The sequence below is a fragment of the Mesoplodon mirus genome (assembly GCF_964341445.2).
Source record: "Mesoplodon mirus genome assembly, chromosome: 5".
Classification (NCBI taxonomy): domain Eukaryota; kingdom Metazoa; phylum Chordata; class Mammalia; order Artiodactyla; family Ziphiidae; genus Mesoplodon; species Mesoplodon mirus.
In genome coordinates, this window is record NC_138980.1 from 141,827,919 (window position 1) to 141,852,237 (window position 24,319).

The 24,319-nt window shown below is 36.4% G+C and overlaps 1 protein-coding gene across 1 annotated transcript in view; it reads left to right on the forward strand.

Moving 5' to 3' along the window:
- Positions 1-19,654, forward strand: part of DHX29 (DExH-box helicase 29) — a 47,000-nt gene extending 27,346 nt beyond the window's left edge. The window contains exons 14-27 of the mRNA XM_082624148.1: positions 1,025-1,165; positions 2,410-2,554; positions 2,682-2,799; positions 3,811-3,895; positions 5,426-5,514; positions 6,685-6,813; positions 6,908-6,983; positions 7,694-7,918; positions 9,217-9,353; positions 9,761-9,854; positions 14,599-14,901; positions 15,699-15,830; positions 16,955-17,051; positions 19,366-19,654. Coding sequence (XP_082480274.1) covers positions 1,025-1,165; positions 2,410-2,554; positions 2,682-2,799; positions 3,811-3,895; positions 5,426-5,514; positions 6,685-6,813; positions 6,908-6,983; positions 7,694-7,918; positions 9,217-9,353; positions 9,761-9,854; positions 14,599-14,901; positions 15,699-15,830; positions 16,955-17,051; positions 19,366-19,412 — 1,818 coding nt within the window. The 3' untranslated portion in view covers positions 19,413-19,654. The remainder of the gene's footprint in view (positions 1-1,024; positions 1,166-2,409; positions 2,555-2,681; positions 2,800-3,810; positions 3,896-5,425; positions 5,515-6,684; positions 6,814-6,907; positions 6,984-7,693; positions 7,919-9,216; positions 9,354-9,760; positions 9,855-14,598; positions 14,902-15,698; positions 15,831-16,954; positions 17,052-19,365) is intronic.
- Positions 19,655-24,319: the final 4,665 nt, after the last annotated feature.

Here is a 24,319-nt window from a genome sequence, read left to right on the forward strand (position 1 = left end):
TAAGTTTTCTTTATAATGCATATGTAAATAGAAACTACATTCCCACCAGTGAGTGTCACCATAAGACAGGCCCTTAAGTCTGAGCCTAGAACGATTCCTAGGGTATTGCAAGTCAAGAGAGGACCTGGAGGGCTTCCCTGGTGGCACAGTGGTTAAGAATCTGCCTGCCAATGCAGGGAACACGCGTTTGTGCCCTGGCCCGGGGAAGATCCCATGTGCCGCGGAGCGACTAAACCCGTGCGCCACAACTACTGAGCCTGTGCTCTAGAGCTTGCGAGCCACAACTACTGAGCCCACGTGCCTCAACAACTGAAGCCTGCGCACCTAGAGCCCATGCTCTGCAACAAGAGAAGCCATGGCAATGAGAAGCCCGCACACCGCAACGAAGAGTAGCCCCCACTCACCGCAACTAGAGAAAGCCCACGCACAGCAACGAAGACCCAACACAGCCAAAAAAAAAATAATAATAAGTTAATTAATTTTAAAAAAAAGAGAGAGAAAGGGAGGACCTGGAGATGGCCTTGGGAATCAGATGGCTGGTGCTGCCTTGACTGAGGGTGAGTGGGCTGGAAGGAGGATTCTGCTGACGAACAACATACTTCAGAGGTACATAGCGTAAAACACACTTCCATAGCAAAGGCATTACATCCAGATTGGGGGTAGCTGCCTAGCAATAAGGAACTCCTTTTTCACCCATCCCTCAAATTTAGGCTTGTCTTTGAAGCTTCCTTCTATTCTTAATGTTTGCCCTTTTGGTTCAGCTGATAAAGGCTGCTCTTTTAATTGGTTTTCACATGTAAAAAATATACACACCTTAATGTGCTTTGTCCTGAGACTACTAGGAATAGATCCATCTACATCAGCCAAGTTCTTCACTACCAATAAATGCAGAAAAAAGCTTTTTTCGTAATATTCTAAATTAGCATTTGGTGACATTCAAAAGGTAACAATCCCTTGTTCTCTTTAAAGTGATATTTACTGAAATGAATTTGAGTTCACTATTTATATGCCTTAATCTATGCAGGTTTTTCATCTTGAAGATATAATAGAAGAAACAGGCTTTGTCCTGGAGAAAGACTCAGAATATTGTCAGAAATTTCTGGAGGAGGAAGAAGAAATAACCGTTCATGTTACAGGCAAAGCAGGGGGAATAAAAAAGTATCAGGTAAAAATAAAACATTTTTGAAAGACATCTGATTGTGATATCCAGGGCACAAACTGCCGTAAGAGTTTTAAAATATGGCTGAGGGCTTCCCTGGCGGCGCAGTGGTTGAGAGTCCGCCTGCCAATGCAGGGGACGCGGGTTCATGCCCCGGTCCAGGAAGATCCCACATGCCGCGGAGTGGCTAAGCCCATGAGCCATGGCCGCTGAGCCTGCGCGTCCGGAGCCTGTGCTCCACAACGGGAGAGGCCACAGCAGTGAGAGGCCTGCGTACCGCAAAAAAAAAAAAAAAAAAAAAACATGGCTGACACAGTGCATTCAAATATAATCTGGTAGAAGAACAGATATGATTATGAGCAAATTTTAAAGGTCATTTCTTTAAATCTTTGTTTCACTGACTCTAGTGTTTGGCTTACGATATTTACTCTATCTCAACACTTTAGATAGTCAAGATGGGGCAGGACCCAAATCTAGATCCTTGCCATTGGTTTTCCTAGCAGCCTCTGTCCTGACATGAGCCAACCTCAGCTCTATACTATCCAGGGCAAGCACAAATCTTCATAGAGAGTTAATTTACTTTCAATGACGTAATTTCAGAAATATCACAAAAGCTACATTATCCTGCATTTTGGCCAGTGGTACTATATACAGTATTTTCATTATATCCACAATATTTCATTCATCTAATGGAAGCACAAAGTAGAAGTTACTTTATCCTTTAGTTAAGCAGATAAACCAAGGAAGCAAAAACTAAAATCTTTTCCTAAAACTGCAGAGACAGAAATTAGAAACTAAAGAAAGACTTAAAAAAAATTAAAAGTAGTATTTCAGAGAAGATGATTGGAATTCAGCAACCAAAGTAGAATCTAGAAGGAATGAGGCAGGTGTAAATTACTTAATAAAGTTATTATGACCTCTCTTGGCCAGGGTGCTTTCCAGCTGCCACAGAACAATGCTTCCATTGTTCTGTTTTTCTTCATTTCTTTTTTAATTTAGGGTTTACATGCCAAGATAAAAAGGTTTGCTATACTTAAGGGGGCTGTATAAAATGAAATTAATAGGAGAGATGAAATTTTATAATACTTTAATTCTGTTAAAAATTGTATTCTTGCTATATTTTAACAAAATAATAGTGACAATGAGAAAATACAGATTTGAATGAATGCAAATAGCTCCTTTTTTCCTTCTTTGTCTTATAAAAATACATAATATTTTTGTTCGGCTTTTTCTGATTGTGTTTCTTTTAGGAATACATCCCAGTTCAGACTGGAACAAGTGACGATTTAAATCCATTTTACCAAAAGTACAGCAGCCGCACTCAGCATGCTATTCTCTACATGAATCCTCATAAAATCAACCTGGATCTCATTTTGGAACTTCTTACATATTTAGGTATGTATCTATTTCTAATGTGTCTCTATTTGTTTTGATAAAACTTTTCTACTAACTGGAGATGCTCTATTAATATCTTATATGCTGTTCCTTATTTTTGAATATTGTATCTTTTTAAAAATTTCAGACAGAAGTCCCCAGTTCAAAAATGTTGAAGGAGCAGTTCTGATCTTTTTACCAGGCCTTGCTCATATTCAACAGTTGTATGATCTCTTATCAACTGACAGAAGATTTTTTTCAGAACGGTAACTACAGATCTTCATTATATTCCTGGTAGTTTTAAAACAGAAAAATGTTTCGCACATTAAAACTTTGATCAGAACTTTCAAAGTCTTTTCACCTTTAGTTAAAATTGTCCATGGCAAAGCTCTTTTTTTTTTTTTTAACATTTCTATTATAGCATTTTATCTACTAAAATTTTTAGGTACTATTTCTACATTTGTTTTATTTTCTCAATATGATTAAGCAGAGGGAATCCTGTGGTTAAGAGTAAGATGGTGGTGACTCCCCTCCCCAGCCCACTGGATGGTGCAAAACCCTAACAGCATTGCAGTTTATCATCCATACATTTTTTTTTAATATCTTTGAAGCACTTTTTTTTTCTTTTTAATAGATTTATTTATTTATTTTTGGCTGCGTTGGGTCTTCATTGCTGCGTGTGGGCTTTCCTCTAGTTGGCGGCGAGCAGGGGCTACTCTTTGTTGCAGTGTGCTGGCTTCTCGTTGCGGTGGCTTCTCTTGTTGCAGAGCACGGTCTCTAGGTGCATGGGCTTCAGTAGCTGTGGCTTGTGGACTCTAGAGCGCAGGCTCAGTAGTTGTGGCGCACGGGCTTAGTTGCTCCAGGGTATGTGGGATCTTCCCGGACCAGGACTTGAACCCGTGACCCCTGCATTGGCAGGTGGATTCTTAACCACTGTGCCACCAGGGAAGCCCATCCATACATATTGAATTGGGTTTTTACTATGCCTGTTTTGATACAGTTTATTACTGCTGTGATGGTTATCACTTCAGCATCAGAATATATTTTAAAAATTCTTTAAACCCTACATTCCGTATAATTCATTCATATTAAGTTTTTTCTCTTTGATGAGTATATATGGGGTTTCATTGTACCATTTTCAGAACTTTTGTGTGTGTTTAAAATTTTTCATAATAAAAAATTTAAAAATTGCTTTCTATTTGCAAATAAATTTTGTTATTCTTTGCAGTGTCTTCTAAAGAGAAACTCTTGCTAAGAACTATGATTTTAACTTTCAGATATAAAGTGATAGCTCTGCATTCTATTCTTTCAACTCAAGATCAAGCTGCAGCGTTCACACTTCCTCCTCAAGGAGTCAGGAAGGTAAAATTCAGTACAGCAAATTTATATGTGATCCAACTGAGAATATTTCATTAAAGTGTTACGACTTTTTATCATCAAAGACAGTTATTAATATTAAGTGCTTTATAATTCATGCAGACTCCAGATGCTCTGCAGCTTAACATAATCAAAAGTGAACCCAATATTAAAATTCAATTTATATTATATTAGGTGTTTATATTATATGTTATTAATAACTTTAGGGGAGTGGTAGTTTAAAAATATGGCATGGGTGTTGCTTATGAAAAGAAAAATCACTACTGTTCCTTAAAGAAGATACCACAAAGGATGTTGGATATCAGGAGCTACTTGAATCCTGGGAGGATTCTTTTTTGTTCTCTTTGCTACTCATCCCTGATTATTTTTGCAATACAGAGACCATTAGGTTAGGAAACAATCTAAGTATTTTCATCGTCTCCTCTGTTCGGATGCTGAATAAAGAGATACTTGGCAAAGAGAGTTTCTCAGATTTTGACCCTTTCTTAGGCGGGGGCAAAGACGAGCACAATGTAGAAACTCTGGGGAACACAGCGCTCCCAGCAAGAGCCTGGACTCTAATGCAGGAGGCCTGGGTTCTTGTCCCTAAGCTGCTGCCATGTCTGTGACCTTTGGCAACCCACTCAACTTCCTTTCTCACCTTTAAACAGGAACTGGATTAAATTTACGGTTTTCTAACTGTGCTCTGAAAACTCCAGGGGTTCAGAGGCTGTGTGCTCTGATCTGTAACATTTGGCTTCCCTGTAACATTTTGTCTTAAGAAAAGAATTCCACCTCTAAAAAATTTGATCACCTAGGTCCCATCTAAATCTTAATAATTTGGGTTCTGTTTCCTAGGATAAATGAGTAAGAAAACCAAGCAATCAGTATTGAGATAGAGCCATAATATATTGAATTTGACCTAGAATTTCCTAAATGTTTTACCTCCAAGGACTCAACAGAAAACAAACAAACAAACAAACAAAAAAGCCACAAGAAGATTGCACTATTCAGCCATCACCATTAAGAAATTTTGAGCTAGAAAGGGACTTAAGAAATCATCTATTTCTACCTTGTAATTTGCAGGTCAGGTTATTGGAGGCCAGAGAGGTAAAATGACTTGCCCAGGTCACAGAGCTAATAAGTAGCAGAGCCAGGGCAACAACCCACCAGTTCTTCTTACTGAAGAACTATTACTTTTTTTTTTCTACTTAACTGTGAAATTTCTCCTGAGCAGTCTCCATTCTCTGATCCAATTTCTCATTCCATATATGTCATTTTTAAGATGACTGACTAGAATTAGGGGAATGGTATTTTTGTTGGAATAAGAATCTGTAACTTTAATTAATAAGCTAAGGTGATAAAATTAATTAGAGCAAATTTAGATTACACAGTAATAGCAATTAGATTGTGAATTTTTGTAAATAAAATTGAAATTCATTTTTAAAAATTCATTGGCTAAACTATCCAAAGAAGTTTAAATGATGGCACATGGCTGAAAGTTGTTACCTAAATGTTTTGGCTTTTTATTTTCAGATTGTTTTAGCAACAAATATTGCAGAGACGGGTATCACTATTCCAGATGTTGTATTTGTAATTGATACCGGAAGAACGAAAGAAAATAAGTAAGTTTGAATTTTCCAAATCAAAACATTTTTAACCTGAAAAGGGCTTGGGACTCTTGAATTCTTAGGAGACATCACAGAATCATCCCAATTTTAGTACATGTGCTGCTGAAGCAAGCACTAGATCACAGAATCATATCAGGAAAATCTCAAATGTCCTAATTCTGCCCAAAACAGAACGTCTCAGAGAAACTGTAGGGAAGTTTAAAATGTCTGAGAATAAATGTCAAAATTCATGTCATCAGTTTTCCCATAAGTAATATCAATGTCCTGCTACTTTTAGAAAAGTGCTGAGAAAATATTCAGAACATAGATTTTGTAAATTAGTTTATAACTTAATGTTTTACAAAAGCATTATTTACGGGATTACCAAAAAAAAGAGCATGAGTTTTAGAATCAGAGTTGGATTATAAATCTCTGATCTATAATCTTGAGCAAGTAATATGACCATCAGTTGTAATCATCAGTTTCCTCATATGTAAATGGGAAAAATTAAAATTTCATAATTGAAAGTACCTAGTACAGTAATTGGCATATAATACATTAACTGAATCTTCAACAGAAAGATTATTACTTTATAAATGTTTTAATGTTTATATTTCACAAATAAGGGAGACCACCTTAGTAGTCTATTGTAATCTATATACACTGTCCCTAATATTAGGAAACTTGAGCAATATTTGGAAGTGAGTATGACTATCCAGTACAAAATAAACTCTTGATTTTTTTAATTGTACCTGTAGAGGAGGTGTTTTCAGGGTTGAACTGTATCTTGTGAAAGGTGCGTTGAATTGTAACATTCACAGTGGCATTTCTCAAACTCGCAAAGAATTCTTATTGCATAATTAAGAGGCACTCTAATCTTCAATTTATTTTTTTTTTTTTTTTATGGTACGCGGGCCTCTCACTGTTGTGGCCTCTCCCGTTGCGGAGCACATGCTCTGGACGTGCAGGCTCAGCAGCCATGGCTCACGGGCCCAGCCGCTCCACGGCATGTGGGATCTTCCCGGACCGGGGCACAAACCCGTGTCCCCTGCATCAGCAGGCGGACTCAACCACTGTGCCACCAGGGAAGCCCTCAACTTAATTTTAGAGTCAAATATTTCCAGTTCTTTCAGATTTTGATTTCAGTCAATTATCTACATATCCTCTCCTAAAACATTTCTCTAGGTACCATGAAAGCAGTCAGATGAGTTCTTTGGTGGAGACGTTTGTCAGCAAAGCAAGTGCTCTGCAGCGCCAGGGGAGAGCTGGGCGCGTCAGAGGTGGCTTCTGTTTCCGAATGTACACGAGAGAAAGGTATGGCATAGCCCGGAAATTAAGAACACATAAACCAGTACAGTGTGACATTTCCGATAGTATGTATTTAGTATTATTTTATTTTATTTTGCAGATTTGAAGGCTTTATGGACTATGCTGTTCCTGAAATCTTGCGTGTGCCTTTGGAGGAATTATGTCTTCATATTATGGTAATCCCAAAGGAATTTAGATGAGTTTTTTGTTCTTCACCCCTTTCTGGGCGGGGCGGGGGGGAAGAAGACTTAAACTTATCTTACCTTCTGTTGCTCTACATTTTCAAGTATTTTATTTACTCTTTAATAAATGCCCCCTTCCCCCATCTTTTATAAGTAAACCCACTGTGCTTTAAGTCTGCCATAGGGACTCATACTTTATAGATGAAAATATAGACTCATAACCTAGACCAGTAGTTCTCAACTGAGGATGATATTGCTCACCAGGGAAAAACTGGAATGTCAAGAAACATTTTTGGTTGTCAGAACTGGGAGGAGAGGGAGACCATGCTATGGACATCTAGTGGGTCAAGGCCAGGGATGCTGCTAAACATTCTACAATGAACAGCACGGTCCCCTAAAAGAGAATTACCTGGCCCCAAATAACAATAGAGCTGGACTTGAGAAATCCTGGCCTAGACCAAAGGTTTCCTACTCTGAAAGATCTATAATATCTTTCAGTTCTCAGATTTTTGATTCTGTAAAAATCAGAAATGAAGAAACTAAAGATATGGACTGGAAGATCTCATCCTTTTTCCTACTCCCTTAATAGACACAGACATTTATCCTCTTTGCTTAAAATTTTACTTAAATTAAGTTCCAGTTTGACCATCTCTTTGTTAATTCTTTCTGATCACATACTAATTTATCACTTTTTCAATCTGCAGAAATGCAATCTTGGTTCTCCTGAAGATTTCCTCTCCAAAGCTTTAGATCCTCCTCAACTTCAAGTAATCAGCAATGCAATGAATTTACTCCGAAAAATTGGAGCTTGTGAACTAAATGAACCTAAACTGACTCCATTGGGCCAACACCTTGCAGCTTTGCCTGTGAATGTCAAAATTGGCAAGATGCTTATTTTTGGTGCCATTTTTGGCTGTCTTGATCCAGTGGTAAGACAAACAACACTGCTGCTTCTTCACTGTAAATATCATTTTGGCTGGGGAAGTATTAAGTTTAGAAACAAATTTTAACTTTTATTTTTTTTAACTAAACAGATTGTACTAACATTAAAACCAGGAAATCTAAATGCTTAATGAGAATTTTTGAATATTTAACTTTTTATATTTATATACAAGAAAATCATCCATTTACTAAGTGTATTGTAGGTACTATTTTGTAAAAGGGTTTTGGCTTGTCTAGACTTCTGCTATCAAACATCCCACTTGAAATATTTACTTAATTGAATATATAGTAAGTGATTCTTAGAGCGTTTTGAACTCCACACATAAGTAGAATCAAAACTTCCTTTTGGGCTTCCCTGGTGGTGCAGTGGTTGAGAGTCCACCTGCCGATGCGGGGGACATGGGTTCATGCCCCGGTCCGGGAGGGTCCCACATGCCGCGGAGTGGCTGGGCCCGTGAGCCATGGCCACTGAGCCTGTGCGTCCGGAGCTTGTGCTCCGCAACGGGAGAGGCCACAACAGTGAGAGGCCTGTGTACCGCAAAAAAAAAAAAAAAAACTTCCTTTTTTCTGAGCTAGCAATTACCAGCAATTCTGTTTTCTCAAATTATCTCAGAATTAACAAACTTGGTGACTCTGTCTGAATCTCTTGGCTCATATGCATGCTCTGCCATTCCAACTTTCCAGCTATATCAAGTTGTGGCCTTTTCTGGGACTACAAATCAAGGCTGTTTGAAAATGAAGTGGAGAGAGTATGACTTACTCTAGTCTCTTTTTTTCTAGTATCAGATATAGATACTCACCAGAATTGTGTTGAGTCCAAGAAATATCCTCTGCCATGACAGTTGATCTGAAAAGCTGCAACAACAACAAATGGGTTGTTCTGTAGTCCAGATTACGTAAGAAGTATTTAAAGAGCATTGCAGGCAATGGAAATTCAGGCTAGGAGTCAAGATCTCTGAGCTGTGATTGAGGGATTTCTTTTAACTGTGTGACAGACTATAAATCACACAAATATTCATTTTTTAAAATCTCTGATTCTGGTGGTATTACTTCACTACCCACAAAGATGGTGTAAAGTAAAGTGATAAATGTTTAAAATTCCATAAAATGAAACTAAAAGTAACTAATTAAAATGAAAATATGTAGCTATTATAGAACACGTTAAATTGAAAAGAAGAAACATGCAACTTGAAAGTGCAATTGTTTTATGATTTGCTTTCTATTTCAAATCAGCTTTCAATATATACCTCCTTAATGATAAAATTTTTTGGTTATTTATGGATAGGCAACACTAGCTGCAGTTATGACAGAGAAGTCTCCTTTTACCACACCAATTGGTCGAAAAGATGAAGCGGATCTTGCAAAATCAGCTTTGGCTATGGCAGATTCAGACCATCTGACGATCTACAATGCATATCTGGGGTAAATAAATAATCTGGGTTTTGTCAGTAGGTCAAACCTGAGGGTATTTACTTTTTAAAAAAATTTATTTTTGACTTTTATTAAAAGGATACATTTAAGATTTAAATTTATTTTTAGTTACTGCATCTGTCAAGTTGAATTATTTTAAAGATTCACATTTTTATAATCCTAAAATTTATGAACAATGTACTCTATTATTATGTGTATATTACCTTGTATTTGAAGTTATTAATTTACTGTTATACATGAACAAAAAATATCTGTATTGTAATTGAAATTCTTACATACAATTGGCTAGTTCCTAAAACTTCCTCTTTTGATATGATTATACGGTAATTAAAGCTTTGGTTAGTAATCTGAAAAAGAGTTTGGAAACATATTAAAATTTGGTCATTTTACTTATGTAGATGGAAGAAAGCACGGCAAGAAGGAGGCTATCGTTCTGAAATAGCATATTGCCGGAGGAACTTTCTTAATAGAACATCACTGTTAACCCTAGAGGTAGGTCTTAATGCAACTATCTTAATTCAGGGTCACATAGTCAATAGGATTAATATGGAAAAAGAAATGCCTAGTATTGTACTTGACACATAGTAAGGGTTTAATAAACATTTGCTGAATTAATAAATTTGTGATTTTTTGTTTTGTTTATCCCAGCAGTTAACCTGTATTACACAGTGATTCAAAATAGTATGTAACAATCGTAATATATTCAGGAAATGATCAAAGATGCAACATGATTTCATAGAAATAACAGTAGCTTGGGAATTAGGATAGTTGTCTATTCAGCAGCTCAGCTTGGGGAAGGTTAATTAAGTCTCAGTTTCTCATTTTAAAAAATGGAATTGAATTGGGGATATTCTATAGGTTTTCTCAACTCTGATAATCAGCTGTTATTTTTAATTATTATGGAAATTTTCAAACATACAAAATAGCATAGGGAACTCCTGGGTACTCATTTCCTACTTCCATAATTATCAACACGTGCTCAACCTTGTTTTACTTATACTCCCGTTAATCCACTATCTGCCCTCTAGATTATTCTGAAGCAAATCCCAGGCGTTAGATTGTTATATATCTCTGAAGTATAGGACTGTTTTTTTCTTTAACGTTACCATGCCTTAAAAAATAATTCCTTAATATCATCAACTATACAATATTTAAATATCCCTGATTATCTCATAAATGTTTCTTTACAGCTAGTTCAAATCATGATCCACACAAGGTCCACACATTGTTTGATTGATATGTCTCAAGTTTAGTACATTTAAAGGGAAATGGTGTTTAGTGCAGACATGCTATAAAAGTATTCATAACCTCTCACATAATTCCCATAACCTCTCACATAATTCCCCTATTCTATGCTCATATTTTAAAAGGTTAAAAAATATTTTTTATTCCCATATAATTTGACCAATTTTTGTGTGTGTGATTTAAAATAACTGCTGAACCTAGTACCTAAGCATCTATTAGGTGCTTAGTCAATATTTTTGAATTAATAAATAAAAACTAGATTATTAGATTAGCCTAACAGTGTACTTCTATAATGTCAGATATGCAGTAGACTTGAAGAATGCAAGAAAAAATAAATAACTGCTGAGATGACAGCAGGGACTTTGCTAAGTGGAATAAACTTTGTCCTTCTTGAAGCAGAAAAAGGGATAAATTGAAGAAACAGATGCCTCTGGGCCAGCTGACTGGGGTTCAAGATATGGAGAGCTAATCAACACTCCTTTATCTCCACTCCACTTCCTCCCAACCTCCAAGTTGCCTCCCACTCCCTTCCTTCTGTGAGCCTTTTCTTCACCTCCCCTGGGCTGCAAGGTTTTCAGTCTCTTTACCAGCCTTGTGGTGTGGCAGCAACTGTCTGTTTGGTCTTTCCTCTCCTGGACTTAAAGTCCCTTAAGTCCCAACAAACCAGAAGCCTAAAGTAAATCCTAAATGTACACTTCACCTTTTAATCACTTGTATCCTGTTTACTTTAAAATGCTCATCCTCCCTGTAGTATTTTAGTTGATTGGCACTACTAGAGGTAGAAAAAGATTTTAGGCAACAAGTTTAGATTGTTGCCATTAAACTTTGTCAGAGTTCTTTAGGAAATTAAAATGTTTCCCAGAGACAAATGAAGAAGGTTCTTGCAGTCTAGGTTCAGAGTCCTCTAATTCTTCCTTACTGTTCTCTATGTGACCATCCTTATTGAGTAAAAATGTTGAAAGGAGAGCTACTGTGGAAGTAAATAGACTGAATGAAAATGCGTTCAGGTACATTTTTTATTGCTCTCACATTTTAGACACTCTTATTTTATGACATCTAAAGTCTTGGGAAGATAATCTATACAAAATCAGTTGATGTTACGGAATCAGATGACTCCATTTAATCCTTGACTTTCCAGTATCTTTTTTTCCTCCCTAATGTAATATGGGCTGTAGTTAACTAAAAATTTGGCATACTGTTAATTTTAATTGACGTATGGTTGATTTACAACATAATATTCATTTTAGGCATACAGCATAGTGATTTGGTATTTTTATAGTTTATACTCCATTAAAGGTTATTACACAATAATGGCTATAACTCCCTGTGATGTACAGTATATCCTAGTTGCTTGTCTGTTTTATACATACTGGTGTATATCTCTTAATTCCACATTCCTATCTTGCCCCTCCCCCTTTCCCTTCCTCCACTGGTAATCACTTGTTTGTTCTCTGTATCTGTGAGTCTCTTTCTGTTTTGCTGTATACATTTGTTTATTTTAGATTCCACAAGTAAGTGATACCATACAATATCTGTCTTTCTCTGTCTGCCTTATTTCACTAAGCATAATACTCTTTAGATCCATCCACACTGCTGCAAATGGCAGGATTTCACTTTTATTTTTACTAAAATTTTTTTTAATTTTATTTTTTTTAATACAGCAGGTTCTTATTAGTCATCTATTGTATACATATTAGTGTATATATGTCAACCCCAATCTCCCAGTCCATTCTGCCCCGCCTCCGCTTTCCCCCATTGGTGTCCATACTTTTGTTCTCTACATCTGTGTCTCTGTTTCTGCCTTGCAAACCGGTTCATCTGTACCATTTTTCTAGATTCCACATATATGTGTTAATATATGATATTTGTTTTTCTCTCTGACTTAATTCACTCTGTATGACAGTCTCTAGGTCCCTCCACATCTCTACAAATGACCCACTTTCGTTCCTTTTTATGGCTGAGTAATATTCCATTGTGTGTATGTACCACATCTTCTTTATCCATTCGTCTGTCGATAGGCATTTAGGTTGCTTCCATGACCTGGCTATTGTAAATAGTGCTGCAGTGAACATTGGGGTGCATGTGTCTTTCTGAATTACAGTTTTCTCCAGATATATGCCCAGAAGTGGGATTGCTGGGTCATATGATAATTCTTTTTTTAGTTTTTTAAGGAACCTCCATACTGTTCTCCATAGTAGCTGTATCAATTTACATTCCCACCAGCAGTGCAAGAGGGTTCCCTTTTCTCCACACCCTCTCCAGCATTTGTTGTTTGTAGATTTTCTGATGATGGCCATTCTGACCAGTATGAGGTGATACCTCATTATAGTTTTGATTTGCATTTCTCTAATAATTAGTGATGTTGAGCAGCTTTTCATGTGCTTCTTGGCCATCTGTATGTCTTCTTTGGAGAAATGTCTGTTTAGGTCTTCTGCCCATTTTTGGATTGGGTTGTTTGTTTTTTTAATATTGAGCTGCATGAGCTGTTTATATATTTTGGAGGTTAATCCTTTGTCCGTTGATTCATTTGCAAATATTTTCTCCCATTCTGAGGGTTGTCTTTTCGTCTTTCATCTAAAATTTTACTATAATATTAGATATTTATGGAACTTGAGGAATAGTAATATATTAAGACATTTCTTCACAAGTATTGGCTGGTGCTAAACTTGAAAATAAACTGATATTAATAAAATGCATAATCTGAACAGTTTGCTAAACTAACAAAATACTATTTATACAAAGACTAATGCACAAAAATATATACTTTAAAAAAAATTTATTTATTTATTTATTTATTTTTGGGTGCATTGGGTCTTCGTTGCTGTGCACAGGCTTTCTCTAGTTGCAGCAAGCAGGGGCCCCTCTTTGTTGCGGTGCGTGGGCTTCTCATTGCAGTGGCATCTCTTGTTGCAGAGCACAGGCTCTAGGAGCATGGGCTTCAGTAGTTGTGGCATGCAGGCTCAGTATTTGTGGCTTGCAGCTCTAGAGCACAGGCTCAGTAGTTGTGGTGTACAGGCTTCATTGCTCTGCGGCATGTGGGATCTTCCTGGACCAGGGCTCGAACCTGTGTCCCCTGCATTGGCAGGTGGATTCTTAACCACTGTGCCACCAGGGAAGCCCAAGATATATACTTTATACTGCTGGCTTTACTTAGTAATATGATAGACTAGAAAAATATTTAACAAATATTAACGTTTATAATAAGGCTATAAATGAAAAATTTTAGCATGCCAAATTTCCACAAAGGCTTTTTTTTTAATTGAGGTATAGTTGATTTACAGTATTAATAAGTTTCAGATGTATCACATAGTGATTCACAAATTTTAAAGATTATGGTTCATTTATAGTTATTATAAAATATTGGGTGTATTCCATGTGCTGGCAATATATCCTTGTAACTTACTTATTTTATACATAGTAGTTTGTACCTCTTAGTCCCCTATCCCTATCTTGCCCCTCCCTCCTTCCCTCTCCCCACTGGTAACCACTAGTTTGTTCTCTATGTCTGTGAGTCTTTTTGTGTTATATTCACTAGTTTTATTTTTTAGATTCCACATATAAGTGATAACATACAGTATTTGTCTTTGTCTGACATATTTTACTAAGCATAATGCCCTCCAGGTCCATCCAAGTTGTAGCAAATGGCAAAAATTCATTCTTTTTTATGGTTGAGTAATATTCCATTGTATATACATACATCGTCTTCTTTATCCATTCGTCTATTGATGGATATTTGGGTTTTTTCCATATCTTGGCTATTGTAAATGGTGCTGCTATGAACATTGCAATTCATGTATCTTTTCGAGTTAGTGTTTTTGTTTTTTCTGGATATATGCCCAGGAGTGAGATTGCTGGATCATGTCATAATTCTGTTTTTAGCTTTTTGGCGTCCTGTCAATTTTGATAGGAAACAGTAATATAAAATACAAGGTTGGTTGGTACCTTCTCTATTTTAATTATGATCTTGTCTCTTTTCAACAAACCAATCCAGGATGTAAAGCAGGAGTTAATAAAGTTGGTTAAGGCAGCAGGATTTTTATCATCTACAACTTCCAGTGGCTTGGAAGGAAACAGAGCCTCACAGACCCTTTCCTTCCAAGAAATTGCCCTTCTTAAAGCTGTACTTACTGCTGGACTGTATGACAATGTGGGGAAGATAATCTATACAAAATCAGTTGATGTTACAGAAAAATTGGCTTGCATTGTGGAGACAGCCCAAGGCAAAGCACAAGTACATCCATCCTCAGTAAATCGAGATTTGCAAACTTATGGATGGCTTTTATACCAGGAGAAGGTAAAGTACTCATTCTTAAATTCCAATATTCAGGGCATTATTCTAGAAATCAGTCATAAGAAATTAGGATCCCCAGCAGATACCGTATTTGGTTCTTAAATTGAGCTATTCATGTTTGTTTATATTTGAAATCAAGATGTACACGGTTTCTCAACAAAAACATATAACATGTCTTCTTTCCACATTTCCAAATAAGGGAGATATGGGATGAGATAGAACTATATATGATGTGGCAACAGTTTGAATCACAGTGCAACCTAAGATAATTTAATAACAAATATTTGTAGATTACAATTAAAACAGTCAACCTTTTGAATCATAGTTCATTAAATTAATAAAGATCCATAATTTCAAGAATTGGCTTGAATAACTCCCAGCATATCATCAAACTTAAATGTGTAAAACATAACAAATTCCTGACTAATGGCCATTGCTGAACCTTGCTTTAGAAACCAGACACTCTGAAACTTAATCATAATTTTATTGTTGTGTTAATTATTTAACAGCATTAGCATAAAATTGCTTGTTCATAGTCTCATTTATGTTCAAGGTATATAATTCAGCCTTACAATTAACGTTTAAAATCCTTTTAATAGTATAAATGCACAGGTGGTGACTGTGATGATTATAAAATTGACAAATTATGCACATAAGAGAATGTAGACATGTAGCTTTATAAAACCTGGTTTAAAATGTATAGTAGCGAATTATAGAAAAATGCTTACATGAAACAGATAAATGAATTTTTAATATTTTTAAGCTTTAAAGTGTTTTTTTTCCTCTCTGTTTTTATGCAGATAAGGTATGCCCGAGTATATTTGAGGGAAACTACCCTAATAACCCCTTTTCCAGTTTTGCTTTTTGGTGGTGACATAGAAGTTCAACACCGAGAACGTCTTCTCTCTGTTGATGGCTGGATCTATTTTCAGGTACATGCTACAACTGATCTTATTGATTATATTAAAATTTCTACTTCCAGTACCACTGAGGTAGGTTTTTTTTAAAATTTTATTGGAGTTTGCATAATTTCTTCCAATAATTTGACTTAAAATAGAAGACTTACTTATTTTATCTTGCCTATATGGTTTTAAATCTGTTTAATTTGAAAATCAAATTATATTGCTATTACAGATTTCATTTATTGTCAGTAATAATTATAATTTGCCATGTGTTGTATACTTCAGTAGTTAACTTTACATGGTTTATCCCTAATTTAATACCCTAACAGTCTTCTTAGATAATTTCTATAGTTTCTTTCTATAGACAAGGCACTTAAGCTCAGTGAGAAGTTAAATAACTTACCTAGGTTACATGGATTGTTAATGGTAGAGCAAGGTTTAAACCTAGAACTATCTGATCCTCAAACTCATGCTCCTTCCGCTATATTGTGCCACCTATAAAGAGACACAGATTCATAGCTTAAATGCATATTGTCACATTCTTCATTCTTCTCTGGAAAAATTAGACCAACCAGTGCTACCAGCAATAAGTTTATTTCTCTGTAACTCATCAACGTTGACCAGTTTAAGCAAATCTAATACATTGTGCTGATGTACCATGATAGCTGTTTGTCTAAGACTGGAAATGTAAATTTTAAAGGCAACTTAAAAAATATGTGCAGTTCTCACAAAAGAGGCTGAGGTGGTAGTAGAGTTCTATAACTGGATTGTGGTGATGGTTGCACAACTCTATAAATTAACTAAAAATCATTGGATTGTATACAATGAATTTTTTATGATCTATAAATTATACCTCAATAAAGCTTTTTTTTTTAATTTCATTTTAAAAACTAGTAAGAGAAGAAAACAAACAATTGAAATAATGGTTGCTTTATTTTGGAAAGAGATATCAAATTTATGGGTACTTAATAAGGAAATTGAAGTTTATGTATCTTAGCTACAGGAAGTAATTTATTTATATTTTTCCCATAATGTTTTAAAGTTAAGATGTGCTAAAGCATATTGTAAGGTATACATGCTTACTTTGATTTTATTTAAACACATTCCCACTCCCTGGGATTAACATTGTTCAATTTGTCGTCTCCTCTCAATAGGCACCTGTTAAGATAGCTGTCATTTTCAAGCAGCTAAGAATTCTCATTGATTCTGTTTTAAGAAAAAAGCTTGAAAATCCTAAGATGTCCCTTGAAAGTAAGTGTTTGATTATAATGTAGGTAGCAAACAGTGTACTTTTAAACACTGGCATACACTATAGCTCATTGAGGCTTAAATTCCAGGTGACTAAAAATTACTTTAATAAAATTTATTTTATGCTGAATTCCACCAGGCGCAGACAATTCTTCATTATTCACAATCTAGTTATCCTCTTATGATTCTTCTGGTTTACTCCTTCCTCTTCTAAGCTTCACTTCTAAACTTCGGGCCATTTCACAGAAAAAGGTTGATAAAACTGAGCATTTGTCATTTTGCTACTAGTTTACATACTAGTAAACTAGTGATACAGTTATTATAAAAAATAAGAAAGAGGGACTTTCTCTGAGGTTCCCAGCATGTTTTCTCTACCATTCTCACAAATGCAGAGCTGTTAGTCTGTATAAAATATGTACATTATCCTTTAACAGAAATCTGCAGTGGACACATGAGTTGCCACTTAGTCTGGTATAGTGTTTCCCAAACTTGCCAAATAATCAGAATTATCCTGGCAGTTGTTAAAAATACAAAGTCCAAAGACCTACTCCAGGCATACTGAATCTCCTCTGTGGAAGAGGCCGATGGCCATGTTATTATTTTGTAATCTCTTTTAATCTGTAACACTTCAGCTCTACTACCTTCCCCATTTTTAAATTTATAGTAAACTAGGTTATTTTTCTGGTAGAATTTCTGACATTTAGGATTTGGGTGGTTGCATCTTCATGCTTTGATTTAATGTGTTTCTCTGTTTCTTATATTTCCTGTAAACTGGTAGTTATATCTAGAGAGTTGATTAGAATCAGATTTTCAGGAAAAGAATATTTTTTGGTTGGTGCTATATTCCTCTCATTGCATCACATCAGTTTGGTTTTCCTGCTTTTAATGATGTTAAGAATTGACTTATTGTTCAATGTGATTATATTTAACAAGTATCCCAGTTAATTCTCATAGTTAGGCAAGGGGGGAGCTACTGGTCTAGTGCTACTACCCTGAAGCCTCACACTCTGTTTATTTGCATAACTGAAGGTGAATGAATAAGCGCTAAACTGTATTAGTTTTCCTATACTGCTGGAAACTTAGATCAGGTCTTGACATATTAAGAGATGTGAGCTCTTTTCTTGAGGAACTTTGTGCACTACAACTCAGCCTTAGAAAAAATTACATTATATAAAGGACAGGTTGAACCTCAACTTTTAAGTTAAGAAAAATGAATTTTAAAATGATTTCAGTGTTTCTCTTTGCCATAAAAGAGAAAGCAGAACTTGCCCTCTGATGAAGCGTATATTTTTGACTTGGGGGGAGGATAAGGTACATTAGTGTCCTCTTTCTGGACTTTATAATAAGAAAAGTTGGGATATAACACCAAGCTGTTGAAATAACTGACGTTGCTCTTGTACTTTCTTTTACTCTACTCTTCCTCAAACTAAAAATCATGGCTCTTTCTAGACCTGCCGTGTTCCCCTTGCAGCAGGTGACCTTTCTTTTCCTTTTTTTTTTTTTTTTTAATGCCACTGTAGCCTCTAGGAACCAGAGTGTCAGGCCATGGGCCCCGTTATCAGAATTCTCCATTGCAATCATTGAAACATAGACCATTCTCTTACTGAAGTATCTAATAAGATATAGAATTTCAGTCTTGGAGCCCTGATAATTACAGCTATCCAGAGAGTAGTTAGGGAGTCACAATATCAGACCAACTGTTTAAAAGTGGAAGCAGCTGTTAAAACCTCTAGCAAATAACGTAGCCTCTATTGGTCTATTCATCAGATTAATTGGTTTGATTCCTTTGTTGTGTGGAGAGGTCTGTCACTTTGCCATTGACACCTCTCCAAGAACACTTCCCAGTTAAATGTCTTTGTTTCCTTTGGACTAAACATGGAGAAACGGATAAAGAGTTCCTTATTCCTTGCCCATACTGTTCGAATCCTGACACGTTCTGAAGTTTATAGAAGAGTCAAAAAGCCTTTAGTATATTTGAGCCAGGTGAAAAAGTTAGGAAACTTCTGTCTTAAAAGAATTTTTAAGGAAATAATTCCTTATAAAGGACCAACAGTTATATCACATCATCTCTTCAGGCCTTTGCCTTCTTTTTATCAAAGTAGGTGTAATACAACTATAATGATAATGAAAATAATATTTGTATGGCAACAAGTTATAGAGGCATCTCTAGTTTTATAGTGAATATTGCTGATGTTAATTCTGTATTCTAATTTAAAAGAATCTTTTAATGAAGTATATCTGTGGTTTACATGTGTACATATTGGAAAATTAGTCAGTGATGAGTTTATTCATGGGAATTTTTTCTCCTTCCATCCAGATGACAAGATTCTACAGATCATTACCGAATTGATAAAAACAGAATAATAATTGAAACTGAAATTCATGGTCAACTGCTTTAACAATTAAGATGAAGACCAAGTCATGAAATTATGTGAAAATGGACCATCCCATTAAGTATTTCAGTACTTAAAATATTGGTACTAGCCATAACGTAAAGGTGGTGGAAAAGAGCACATACTTTAAACGTGTAATTTTCTAATTTCTTTTTAATGATGATTATTCTCAATGCATTTGCCACTACATTTACAATAAATTCTTTGGTATCATCCATGTTGTATACATCATTATTTGCCTTATGGGCAGGGTCTGTGTCTATAGTATCTATAACTTTGTGTTGTGATTCTCTTTGTACCCACCTCATCCTATCAGTCCTTGATGTCTAGAGAGTTTAGACCTTCTTGACCCAGCAGAGAAAATGAGCTCCAAAACCAGTTGTAATTGAATTTTCACAAAAAAGAACAACTTCACTTTTTTAATATTTGGTACTCAAAGTCAAAACCTAATAAGGTATACACTATTAATAGATGCCACCTATATCAGTAACATTCAGTAAGTACAAAGATATAGTACTGGAGGATAGGCAGCTATAGCTAATGTCAACTCAGGGATGAGTAGCTTGCACCATTTTCCTCAGTCATAAGCTTTGATATCACTGCTCTTGAACCCTTTTTGTACCCATAATTGGATTGATAAGGTCGGTAACTTTGAGATAGTAAAACATGCTTAGAAATTTTTCAGTGGTTTCATTGAGTTTCACTGAGGATCTTTGAAACTCCATCTTGATTATGTAGAGGAATTTTCCATCAAGATTGTTAAGGAACTTCAAATATATTTTTGTGTAAACCAAAGGCAGAAATTGTATCTGAAGGACAAAAGATTAGAATTGAGTAGGAACGTAGTCTAATTGCTTGACTCTCATAGTAGGCATTCAGTGAATATAGTTGACCCTTGAACAACACAGGGGTACCAATCCTCCATGCAGCTAAAAATCTGCCTGTAACTTTTGACTCCCCCCAAACTTAACTACTAACAGCCTACTGTTGGCCAGAAGTCTTACTGATAACATAAACAGCCGATTAACATACATTTTGTATGTATTTGTATATCTAACATATATTTTATACATTCATGACATACCTTTTTCTTAATTTTTTTTTGATATTTCTAGGCTACATGGTTCATCTGCAAATTTTTTAAATTGTTGCAAATCTTCAAAGAAACTTCGCAATATATTTACTGAAAGAAATCTCTGTAAGTGAACCCACAATACAATTCAAAACTGTGTTGTCCAAGGGTCAACTGTATTTGTTGATGAATAAAAGAAGCTGTAACTTTCACTTTATGTGCAGATAAAAGTGAAAATATACTTAGTAGCAATCGCTAATTTTAGGTTTCTACTTGACAGCAAGGAGTCAAATGTGACTGTGGTTAAGAATCTCTGGCTAGTGCCATTAACAGAAATGGAAGTGTTAGGTGAAAGAGCTAGACTGGGTGCTGGGGGCAGTTTCACCTGTGACTGACGGGGACAGAGAAATTGTGGAGTCCTGCTGGTGGAACTGATGTTGATAGATTACTCTGTGCAAGCTACTGCCCAGATGTTTTTTGTTTGCTGACTCATTTAATCTTCACAACAATCCTATTAGGTAGGTAATGCATTATCCCCGTTTTACAGATGAGGAAACTGAGGCATGAGGAAGTGAAATAACTGGTCCAAGATCACACTGATAGTAAGTGGCAGAAGCATTATGGCTCTGGAACCATTTACATTTCTGAAATGTAACCGTTCCTTTGAAAATGTGAAACTGGCTCACATCAGGATTAGGATCATAGGGTTAGAGTCTTTCACACAGAGGTGATAGTTAACAATGTGGGAATGAAGATGATCACCAAAGGAGAGAGCAGATAGAAGATAAGTAAGGTTAAAATCTTGCAGACCTCCATACTTCCAAGTCCATTCACTCCTTTCCATCTCACCCATCACACAGACCCACATCACCATCATCTTTCACCTATATCACTAATAATCTCCAAACTAGGCTCTCCCCTTCTTACCCCTCTCTAATCCATTGTCTCTACAACTGTAAGAATGATCTTTTGAAAAGATACCTGTTGCTTGGCTGAATAAACCCTTTACTGGCCTCCCATTGCCCCTAGAGTATGAAGTTTTGAACATGCCTACAAAGCTCTAAGTGATCTGGACCTTGCTACCCTCCAAACCCCTCTCCACTCTCCCTCTTCTCACAGTGCTCCAGCCACACCAGACTCCTTTTGAATCCTAGAAGATGCCAAGTGCCTTTTTAATCATTTACATGTGCTCTTCTCTGCTGTTTTGGTTCTTTACCAACAGCCTTTACCTGCCTGTTTGCTATCTCCACAGACCATCCTATGGACTTCCTCACTGACCACCCTTCTGAAGTATATCTCCCCTTTTAATCACTCTTACAACACAGTACTTTTCTCAGAATGTACCATCTGCTTGTCTTCTCCCACTAGACCATATGCTGCACCATGACTGTTTTCACTCGCTATTGTGTACCAGGCCCACTGCCTGGCACATCCAGGCATTCAATAAATGTCTGCTGAAGATGAATGAGGTGTGAGGAGAGGCAGGGTAAGGCGTTCTTACTGAAGTAGAGGAAGGAAAGTTTCTGGAAGCAAGAGTATTGGCAACAGACATTACAAACTAAGAAAAGACTTCCAGATTTCATAAATAGATCAAGCTTTTGAGAGCAGTTTGAATTAAGGATGGCGAGGAAAGACACTGTAAGAGGTCCCACAGCCACCTACACTTTTGGTGGTTTGCTAGAAGGACTTGCAGGACTCAGGAGGCTATCATTTATTGTAGAGAAAGATATACAACAGGATCATCAAGGGAAAAAGACACATGGAGTCTGGAGGAATCTACACACAGGCCTCCTATGTGTTGTGCGATGTCTCTGCCCAGAGAAGCCTGCTGGAGACTCGGAATCCAAGGGTTTTATTGAGGGCTGGTTACAGGCACAAAGACCAAAATCATAACTATCAAAATTCCAGACACCCAGAAGGAAAGCAGGCATTCAGTGCCCCAAGCAGGCAAAAGTGTTATCTGAAAAGCAAGGAACTTTTCAAAAGCCAAATTTTCAGGCTCCAGCCAAGAGCCAACCCTGCAAGTAGGCCCTTCTAAAGACAGCAAACTCAGGCCTGCTATGTTAAAAACTCTGCCCTGCACAGTCACAAAGCATAATTTTTAGGGAATGAATACAAACCAAAAGGCGGTGCACCAAGTAAGGAATACTCTTTACGGATGTGATGAAGAAACAGAGAACACATAAGAGGCTGAAGAATGAGATATTTTAGGATAGGAAAGATGCTCACTGATCTGCAGACAAAACAGAAATAACTAGCAGAGAGTAAAGATAAGATTAGCATTGGAGGGAGCCCAAGAAAGGACTAAAGAAGAATACAGGGAACAACTTGGAAAGGCTTTTTGGCTTTCCCCACCCAGCAATGCTTAGTGACTTGAGGAGATAAGCCTCTAAAGTTAATAAAGGGCCTTTTTTTGCATTCAAGTGACCTTGGGTTCTTAGAATGAGACTGTCTCATTGAAATGGTTGACCAAAATGCTTACATACAGGCAAATGGGTCCAGAAAAAAGGCCATGGACCAAGAAAACAGGGAGAGGCTGAAAGATTAGAGGTCAGGATCTAATCCCAAATTCATTGTAAGTGAAAAGTAAGGAAACTGATTAAGGAAGAGAATTTCATAATTTAAAATCTGAGATGCAATTGTTCCAACAATAAATAAACCCAAAGGGCTTCCCTGCTGGTGGAGAGGAAAATGGAGATAAGAAACACTGAAGGTAGGTCCAGAAGCAGGATAGCCAGCACGTTGGTTCATAAGTGTGGATGCAGGAAAAGGATGGAGAAGACCACGCCGGTTTCTATGGTTATTGGGGAAAGTGGAAAGGTGCCCTGGAGCTTAATACACAGTGGCAAAAATAAAAATAAAAAATAAGGAGAGAGTCATATGAGAAAATGCATGCTTTTCAGGTTAGGGGTTGTTGAATCCTGGTGGTGGTAAAGGAATATGCCCACTTCTTCTCACTGAATCAATCTTACCCACAAGACATTTTAAAATATAAGGAATAGTCTATATTGGGGAGGATTAGCCAGAAGGAAAGGAAATATTATGAATGGAAAGTAGATTTCCATTAAAATTGTTTTAAATGGAGTATTATGTGATAAGCACTTAACTAAAAGCTTTATTATATTCTTGTTTAGTCCTCACAACAATCCTGAGGGGAGATGGATAACATATTTCCAATTTACAAATGAGGATATTGACACTAAGCAACTAAATTTTCCGAGGTCGCTCAGCTAATGAGGAAAAATGAAAAGACCATTCCAGAATAATCTGAGCATTATACTGGTGTAAGGATAGACATATTAGATCTATGGAATAGAATTGAGAGTTCAAAAATATGTTAAATACAAACAACTGTACATAAAATAGATAAGCATCAATGATTTACTGTATAGCACAGGGAACTATATCAATATCTTATAATAACCTATAATGGAAGATAATCTGAAAAATATATACAACTGAATCACTTTGCTGTACACCTGAAACTAACACAATATTGTCAATCAACTCTACTTCAAATAAAAAAAGAAGTAAGTAAACCCATCTGTCTGTGGACAGCCGATTTTCAACAAGTGTGCCAAGACCGTTCAATGGGGAAAGAACAGTCTTCTCAACAAATAGTGCTGGGACAACTGGATATCCATATACAAAAGAATGAATCTGGACCCTTACCTCACACCACATACAAAAAGTAACTAAAAGTAGATCATAGAGCTAAGTGTAAAAACTAAAAACATTTGTCATTTAAAGCACACCATCAGGGCTTCCCTGGTGGTGCAGTGGTTGAGAGTCCACCTGCTGAGGCA